At 38.8% G+C, this 9248-nt stretch overlaps 1 protein-coding gene across 1 annotated transcript; it reads left to right on the top strand.

Annotated features, from left to right (window-relative positions):
- The first annotated feature begins 1441 nt into the window (after nt 1-1441).
- FAM3B (FAM3 metabolism regulating signaling molecule B) lies at nt 1442-8396 on the top strand. Its single transcript, XM_036386320.2, has 7 exons — nt 1442-1708; nt 2456-2579; nt 3280-3338; nt 4797-4847; nt 5540-5627; nt 6356-6488; nt 8176-8396. Exons 1-7 carry the CDS (start codon nt 1522-1524, stop codon nt 8263-8265), a joined length of 732 nt encoding a protein of 243 aa, XP_036242213.1. The 5' UTR covers nt 1442-1521; the 3' UTR covers nt 8266-8396.
- Nucleotides 8397-9248: the final 852 nt, after the last annotated feature.

Raw genomic sequence — 9248 nt, forward strand, 5'->3', positions numbered from 1 at the left:
GTAATACGTAGGGAAATTTATAATAGCTGAAGATCCATTACATTACTTTCTCAAACTTAATCCTTTGATGAAAACACAGCAAGTTTTCACAATATTTTCCCTGCAGTCACACAAATGTTTCTGCAATGTTTCATTGGGCTTTTTATTTTTAAAGCTGGGAGAATGCAGGAATAACCACGTGGAGAAATACAAAGAGGAGTAGCTAGAGAGGAAAAAATCAGTCTTTATGGTGGATTATCAACAGAACCTATGTGAATAAATTCTGCTCTTATGGAAAATAAAAATCAAAGTTCCTTCTGGCATGAATAACCAGAGTAACAGAATTTTTTAGAATTTGGATGCAGACCAATTGGGCAGAATTCACAGGAGTGGCAGAACTTGCAAAACAGGACTTGAGGAGGACAAGTGAAAAATCTGGCCTTATTCTAGAGAAAGGGTAGGGCAGATATCTTAATGTTTATAAAAGGCAGTTCAAAGAAGGAAAGGAGAGAATTATCTTATGAGTGTAAACAGTTATAAGGAAGGTTCAGACTGGATAATATAAGATATTTTCTAGAGAGCTGGAAAGGTAAACATACTGCATAGTTTTGGAAATTGGTCCTGTTGAACTCAGTTTTCAGGACTACAAAATTAATAATTTTCGCTTTTTCCACTTTAACAAACCCTTGTTTTCAAGGATGGTTCTTTGCAGATCAGGAAGTGACTCATACCTCTAAAACAACCTATTCCACTACTGCAGTGTGACATTTCCTAGTTCAGCATCATAAATTAGGTGGTGTGTTTCATCAGGAAAGCCATCAGCACTTCTGGTGTTGAGGAAAAGCAGATATTCAATAGGAGGATGAAGCCTTTCACAACAAGGGTGCTAAAACACTGGCACAGGTTATCCAGGGTAGTTGTGGCTGCCTCATCCCTGGAAATACCCAAGGGCAGGCTGGACAGGGCTCTGAGCAGCCTGATGCAGCTGAAGATTTCCCTGCTCATTGAAAGAAGGGCAAATTAGATTAATCAATTAGATTGAGGGTCCCTTCCAACCCAGATTATTCTGTGATTCTGTGAATGCAGTGAGAGCTCATTGTGTGAAAGGGATTGTTTGGGCTATGCTGTTTTTACCCAGCCTGTTAAAAACGTGGGTGCAGGGAATTCCCTGCTTGGTCAGTATTTAAAAGCATTCCTGGAGTGTTTGCATGTCTCAAAAAATCAATAGTAACTACAAAACACCTCTGTAGTAGTAGCACTTACTTTTCAGAGTCGAAATCCTACTAGGATTGAGTTAAACTTTACTTCTTTGAGGTATTATGGATGTGGATTGAAGAGAGTGATTGGGGGAATTTTCTGCTTGAAGATCAAGTTTTAGAAACAAAAGGGGCTGTCCTTGGAGACAGGAATGCACCAAATAATCTATTGCCACATCTCTGAAGGCTCTGGTTAGCACAGTGAATCAAACAAAAAACAGCCAGTTTGGGTAGCAGTGCCAGAAAAAAATAACAAGATTTTTTGTGTTGCTATGAAAACATTTTTATGGTTTTTGTTGGGTGGGTTTTTATCCTTTTTATTTTCCCCTTCACAGTTGTTCTGAGATTATTTGGATTCCTGTTGACATCCTCGGCCGCTTGGTATTTGGGATACTTTGTTGCTGCTCATGTACCCCAAAATACAGTATCTATTGCTGCACTTCAAGAGATTGGAAAGAAACCAGTGTTGAGGGGTATGTAGTATTTATTTCCTTTTTTTTTTCTTTCTTATACTGTATCTGATATTGTGTATTTATGTGCTAAATAATAAATGGCTTGTTAGCTAAGAAATCATTTGGTATGTGCTATTATAAGAATGAAGTTGACTGTAGAGTTAATTAAAGCAAAGCTAAACCTTTTCTTAGATGCTGTTTCTGAAGAAACATAATGTCAGCCTATTTTTGCAAATGTACAAAGGTAATTAGTTGAACACTGATGTAAGAACAACTAATTTATTTGTGGCCAAAAGAGTGTAAAGCTCCAGCTTTATTTCTACTGCATGTAATTTATATTTATGATAAACAGCTGAACCACTAACTAAACTGTGTGAGTAAATTCTCATTATTTTTTAGCTCTACTCTGACCAGGTGGTTTACTGTGTATATTTTTGTCATTCTATGACTAAGTTATTATGTGAAAAAAGGGCTTAAAATAAGAATGATAACTATTCACTTCAAACTGTTGGTAGGAAACCTTCCTCCTGGTAGCCCTTGTTTCCTGTTATGTGGAATAGCAGATAATAATTACCTTATTTTCAATTATACCTATTTGGAAATCAGTGATAACTTCCAGCCCAAATCAACCTGTGATGAAGTTGCCACGATCCCAGGATTCTGTGTTCAGATGTTTGAGTTCAGCACGTTGACTTTAGAGGGTTCTTCCCATGTAGAAATTGTTCATGCAGCATCCAATAAAACATTTTTTCATCTTTGCTGTTGCAGCCCCAGCCCCCAGAAGGCAGAAGTGTGACCTCTGGGCCCCCTGCCCTCCTGGGAACTTCGCCTATCGCATCCTCAGTGGTGGTGGCAAACAGAGGAGGCCTAAAATTTGTTTTGAGGATGAGGAGTGAGTACCATTCTAACTTTACACCTAAGCCAGTGCTTTGTACTGTGAGCAAAGGTGTTTGGGTTTGGCTCAGTAGCAGCAACTGAGCTCCTACCAGGGGCTCCACTCTGGTGGAAAACTTCAGAATTTATCTGACAGTATTTAACTCTTCTTCTTCTGTCTTTTTTTTTTTTTAACCTAATCTCCAGTGATTTTCTTTGCTCTCTACATAAGCTGCAGACAATTGTTAGTTTTCAGCAGATTTTTAATTTTCATGGTGCAGGATAGCAGATTTACAGAATGCTGACTGCTCAGCACCTTCTGAAAGTCAGATTCTTTCACAGCTCTTCAAACTGGACAGGTGAAATAACTTCATAACCTTCAAAACCAGTGACCTTTGCTGGAGACATAATCCACAGAGACTACAGTCACAAAAACGCCTCATCTTGTTTGTTTTGGGTTTTTTTCCTCCTTTATCTTCCTGGCTGCAAATGTATGAGATATTTTCTTGATCTGGCACATTTTGAAAGAGTCATTGTTTAAGGAAACTGACTGATACACTGTGCAAGGTTTTCAAGCTCTTGTTTACAATAGAGTTTTGAATTTAATAACTGAAGAAAGCATAAGTATCAGAAAATTACTTAGCACTGGTAAACATAACTTTGCAGCAGAGCTGCTGGACAGGTGTCTTTTACTGATATTGTATTTATTTCAATTCCAGGTTTATAAATGAAGAGAATTACAAAGCTGGAAGTGGCATAATCATTGCCACTGTGAATTGTAAGTAAGAGAAAAAAATGTTAGAGAGACACATACTTTTGTACTGCAATAAATTACCAGTGTTCTTGGGGGGATTGGATGTTTTGTTTTGTGGGGTTTTTTACCAGCTAGTATGGAAGGGAAAGGAAAATATTGCAAACCTGATTGACATTAATGTAAGAAAAACAAATCTGTGTGATAAAAACAGTCTTCTGGGTAAACAAAAGAGACATGTTCATAATCAATAGAGGAAAATAGAATAGAAAATGTGCACATAGATGTGGTGTATTTTATTAGACAAAAGATTTGTAGCACAGCAAGAATATCTGTGATCTCCAGCAGCAGGACTCAGCTTTCAGCTTCAGTCCTTGATAAATTATATCTGCTGCTCACTGATAAGGAGGAGGCAGGAACTGAGAGCTGCAGTTCTGCCTCAAGGTGTAGCCATGGTTCAAATTCCTTTTCCAGACTTGTTCAGGATACAGAAAGACAAACTTTAATTAATATTAAACTGCATTTGCTTACAGTAAAAGCCAATGGGAGCAGCAGGTGTGCTTTATTCTAAGTTTGGAGGCACCTAAATCCTAAATTTTGATTTAGTTGAATGGGAAGGGTGATGAAGTGCAATGTATTCAATAATGGGTCCAGGAAAAAATGAATGCCTAAATCTTGTGGAAGAGGGGATAAAAAGGGAGTCCACAGGCACAGTCAAGCTGGCTTTGATCACAAAAACTTATATTTGAATTTTTTTGTCTCACTATTGCTAAGCAAGGTCTTGACTTTGTCTAAACTTGTATGATTTTGCTGAGGATTAAATTAACCACTGACAAGAATCTGTTCCAAATTTTTCCCCAGTTAACTACTGCCTTTTTTTCCAACAATCATAAAATCTTTCCTGGGTATAAAATACAAAAATGAGTTTAAAATGAAAGTAAGAGGAGAAATACTCATCTTGAATGCACAAGCAAGATGGTAGCAAATAGGAGCAGGTAAATCTGTTCATTATCCTGCACCAGTCTGTAGCAAAACATATTTTTTTAAATGTCCACTATTTAGATCAGGCAAGATAATGACTGTTCTTAATAAGTGCATTATGGATGAAAGGTTAAACATATCAAACACTGCACAGAATAGAATTAAGTTCATTCAAATAGTCTTAACCAATTTTCCTATCTATGGCTGTGATTTACTATAGAATATTTAGATATAAAAACATGGAAGCACATACCAGAAAATTATTTTTTTAAAATAAGAAATAAAATTTTTAGTCACATTTGATGATTCGGAGACTACATGAAACAAAATATTCTCCCCAAATCTTAAACTTGTTATTTCATATTTCTTCCAATTAAAGAACTGAAAAAAAGAAGCCAAATAACACTCAAAATTAGGGATGCCTAGCTTTAGCTGAAAATTCTAGGCTTGCCTATTGAATAAAATAATATTTGCTCATATTGAGATTTTTTTTTTTAATTACAGATAAAACAGGAAAACTCATGCTGATAAATTTTTTTGAAATGTGGGCAAGAGGTAAGGAAAAGAGTCTAACAAAGCTTTTGTTAGTGTTTCTGCCTTAAGAAAAGACAGATTCATGTAATTATCCTCCTCTTTCCTGTTTGACTTTGTATTCTCAACAGGGATCAGCTAAAAACAAACAGCTGCTGTGTTCATAAAATATGTTCTGGCCAGATATGATGACAAATTTTGCCTGAAAAGCTGAATTTCTTCTGTTGGTTGAGATAGTTAATGATCTTTTTTGTTAAATTATCTTGTTCTTTTCCCTTTTGTTTTTTTGTTTTGTCTCTTTCTTTGGTCTCCATTATTTCAGTCTGGTAGGAATAGCACTTAACCAGATATGATATCCAGATACTTCACTCAGCAAAATTCTTTTTCCTGCCATATCTTGTTCTATTTTAGTTATAAAATCATCATAGGAAATTTGCTTATCTGTCTCTTAACATCCTTCCACATAGCTGGAAAGATTATCTACTATAAGAATAGCTTTTAACACATTTTCTATACTTCAAATGGCAAATTTCCTTACCTATTAGTGAGGAGAACCAGAATGCTCTGAGGCACTGGAAGGTGATTCCCTGACTCCTTAAAAATGCTGCTGACCATGGGTGCATGAGTAGGAATGTGATGTGTGTGCCAGGAATAACCAGCTGTGTTATTCTGGTTATTCTGTTATTCTAATCATGTGTGTTATTATGACTCCACAGACCACTCAAGGGAGATGATGGATTTCATCAGGAAAGCACCAGAAGGGACCCTCCTTCTGATGGCCACTCAGGATGATGGCAGCACAAGGTAGGAGGTTATGGAGCCTGAGGGGCAGAGAGGTGAAAAGCTGGAAAATTCATGTTGGGAATTGGTGTAAAGGAATGGTAAATTCCACTCTACACTCGGAGTTGTTCTCTCACTTCTTGTCTAAAAGTTTTAATTCCATGTCTTTTCCATGACTGCACACATCTGTGTGCTGGTGCTCCCTAGGATGGGTAGATATTATGTTGTGTAAAAGCACCCCAAAGAGCACTGCTGTTGCCTCTGGGTCACAACCTTCTTTACTCTGAAATGTCATTTATCCACACCTGCAATTATGATGTCTCTAGTTTTCATTCCTTCTGCTATCATAATCTGACTTTTCAGGTGCTTTTGAATCTTTGGGAGATTTTAGCTGAGTTCATGATATGGTAATTATCCAGGAAAATACTTAATCCATGTTTGATACCCTTGTCCGTATTTAGGAAGGACTGAAGCACCAGACAGTATTTGATATACATTTTCCTTTCTGCTATGCTGTTACAAACAGGTTGTATTAACATCAGTCACTTACTGAGAAGGAAAAAAAAATATAAATTCAATTCTCTCGATGAATTCAATGTCATGCTGCTACCACAGCTCTCAGGACTATTTAAATCTCATTTTTGCTTCTGCAGGCTTAATGCTGGATGTAAAGCATGAATCAGCCATGATCTTCTTCATCATTTTTCACATCCTGAATTTTTAACACTCATTTTTTCACTACGTTTTCCTAGGTTGAAAGATGACGCCAAAAAATTAGTAGAAGAACTGGGAAGTAAAGAAATAAAGAATATTAAGTTCAGATCAAGCTGGGTTTTTATAGCAGCCAAAGGCTTCACGCTGCCAGACAATATCCAAAAAGAAAAGGTCAGATTTGTTTCATTTTCACTTTATATTTGTCTGTATATCCAAACCAAAACTTTGGGAATAACTCAGGTTGCAGGAGGACTAAAGATACTGTTTTTCACAGAGATTTCTGTTTGCATCTGTGCCCTTGCTGTGTTGAGTTTCTGTAAGCCCAGTGGTGCTCATCATGTGACTGAGGCAGACAGAAATGAGAAAATCCATCACAGAGTTCAGGTCCTTTGATGATACTGTGTCACTGTCATATTTCCTGACAAATCCCTTCGCCAAGATTTCTTCTCCCGGGAAGCTGAGAAGCCTCCAAGAAAAATGAAAATAGTATCTCATTTGCTTCTCCTGTGTTTTGCTGCTTTGGAATGTGGTTGGAGATTGTTTATCCAACATGTGAATTGTTGTTACTTAATGACCAATCACTGTCCAGCTGTGTCAGGACTCTGGAGAGAGTCACAGGTTTTTCATTAGTACCTTGTTAAGCCTTCTGTCTGTATCCTTTCTCTATTCTTTAGTATGGTTTTAGTATAGCATTCTTTAATATAATATAAGTACCTAAAATAGTAAATTAGCCTTCTAAGAACAGGAAGTCAGATTCTCAATTCCTCCTTCATCCTGGGGACCCTGAAAATACCACAATGCTGATTCCCTCCACAGCCATGTCAAAGTTCTACAGTGGGGCTCTTTTCCCAGAATATCACTGGATCACAGAATGGTCAGGCTAGAAGGGACCACAGGGGACAGCTGGTGCCACCTCCCTGCTCCAGCAGGGCCATCCCAGAGTACAGGGCACAGGGCTGGGTCCAGATGGCTCTGGAATGTCCCCAGGGAGGAGCCCCCAGAGCCCCTCTGGGCTCTGCTCAGGGCTGGGCACTGCCCAGGGCAGAAGTTGTGCCTCCTGTGCAGGGGAATTGCTGGGCTCAGGCCCTGCCCGTGGCTCTGGGGCCATTGCTGGGCCTGGAGCAGAGCCTGGGCCTGCTCTGACCTCTGCACACAGGGACAGACACAGGGACAGACACAGGGACAGACACAGACAGCCAGGGACAGACACAGGGCCAGACCCAGGGCCAGGCAGGGCTGAGGCCCCTCTCTCTCCCTGGGGCTCCTCTCCAGGCTGAGCAGCCCCAGCTCCCTCAGCCTTTCCTGGGCACGGAGCTGCTCCAGGCCCTTGCTCAGCTCCAGGAGCTCCTGGCCCTGCTGTGCTGAGGAGCCAGAGCTGGACACAGCAGCCAGAGGTGCCCCCAGGGCTGGGCACAGGGGCAGCATCAGCCCTGACCTGCTGGCAATGCCCATCCCAATGCACCCCAGGACACCATTGGCTTCTTTGGTCTCTGCTGGGCAGGGACAGCTCATTGTCCCCAGGTCCTTCTCCACAGAGCTTTTTCCCAGCAGGTTAGGGTCATCCCTAACTTGTGCTGGTGCAGAATATTTTTGCAATATTCTTCACATTTCAGAGCTTCTGCTGGACAAAGATAATCAGTTTACTGTATATCATGATAGCCATCTGTGAAATAAATAAAGCACTCTGTGTAAGAGAGAAACTGGCAGAAACTTCACCCATTATGTTAAGCAAGATGTGCAACATTCTCCTCAGCTTCCCAATCCTCCGTCATTATCCCCTCCTCTTGTATAAGGTTTGACAAACTGGTATATAAATAGAAAAAACTAGATACTGATTTTTTTTTTTTAATTGTTACAGATAAACCACTCTGACCAGACAAAGAACAGATACAAAGGCTGGCCAGCTGAAATCCAAATAGAGGGCTGTATCCCAAGAAACCTGATCTGAAGAAATGCATACCTCATTAATAAAGACAATTCTATATTTTTATACCTATTACTGTAATGAATTGCCTCCAGAACTCAATAAGCATATGAACATCAATTGTACAACAAGTCAAATGCACAGTTTTTAAACTATCTTTGCTCTCTGTGGTTTTATTCTAATCTGAAAACAAACAGGGCTTTTGATAAGAAGTGAAAATAAAATAGTCTGGTTTGGAAATGCAATGTTCAGGAACTCAGTCCTAAAATGCCAGGATTTTTGAAAGTGAGTATAGATTGTCATTAATATTTCTAGGGCTTTGGTTTTACTTGTTTCTTTTTCTTATGTCTTTTCTTTTGGTTCCCTTTAAATACTAATACACAAACAGGACTTAGTCTAAATTGTAATCTAAAACCATTTGCAATAACAGCAAAGTACTTTGATGTCAGTTTATTAATAACATTTCTTCTGTTCAGAGAAAGTAAGGCAAGAGCAGGCACATTTGTTGAGCTGCTTTTAATGATGTTAGCAACACAGAACAGCAATGCTAACATGTAAAGATCCAGTTACTCGAATTATTTTGCCAAATTCAAGCCGCAAATCTACATAGTTTGATTTAATTTTTTTTCTTCCTTTAAGTTCAACTTACATTAAAAAATGTAGGAACTTCATGCGAACCTAAGGGTTGTTCATGTAAAATATAGAATCAAGCACATGATTGAAAGGAAGCTGTAGAAACGTTTATTCAATTTCCCTTTTTTTAAAGTGTAGTATGTGTCTGGACTGGTCTTAAGTGGTGTTTGTCCCCCTGTGGTTCAGACATCTCCCATATGGCTGATTCCATAATTTAAGTTGCTTCCTGCAGCATTCCACTGTTATTCTAATTATTCCCCAACCATATGGAATTAACCCAAAAGGGCCAAGCCAATTACATGGAGAATAACTCATCACTATTCTTTTTATATCATTCCATGATGTGTCTGATGATTGTCCTCATCTACTCCCTC

Source organism: Molothrus ater, chromosome 2 (genome assembly GCF_012460135.2).
Source record: "Molothrus ater isolate BHLD 08-10-18 breed brown headed cowbird chromosome 2, BPBGC_Mater_1.1, whole genome shotgun sequence".
Lineage (NCBI taxonomy): Eukaryota > Metazoa > Chordata > Aves > Passeriformes > Icteridae > Molothrus > Molothrus ater.

Excerpts from the sequence above, each read along its gene's own strand:
- FAM3B (XM_036386320.2), top strand. The coding sequence starts at position 1,522 with ATGGTTTTTGTTGGGTGGGTTTTTATCCTTTTTATTTTCCCCTTCACA. Across the intron at positions 4,848-5,539 it reads TTTTGAAATGTGGGCAAGAG|ACCACTCAAGGGAGATGATG; the intron begins GTAAGGAAAAGA and ends ATGACTCCACAG. Across the intron at positions 5,628-6,355 it reads CAGGATGATGGCAGCACAAG|GTTGAAAGATGACGCCAAAA; the intron begins GTAGGAGGTTAT and ends ACGTTTTCCTAG.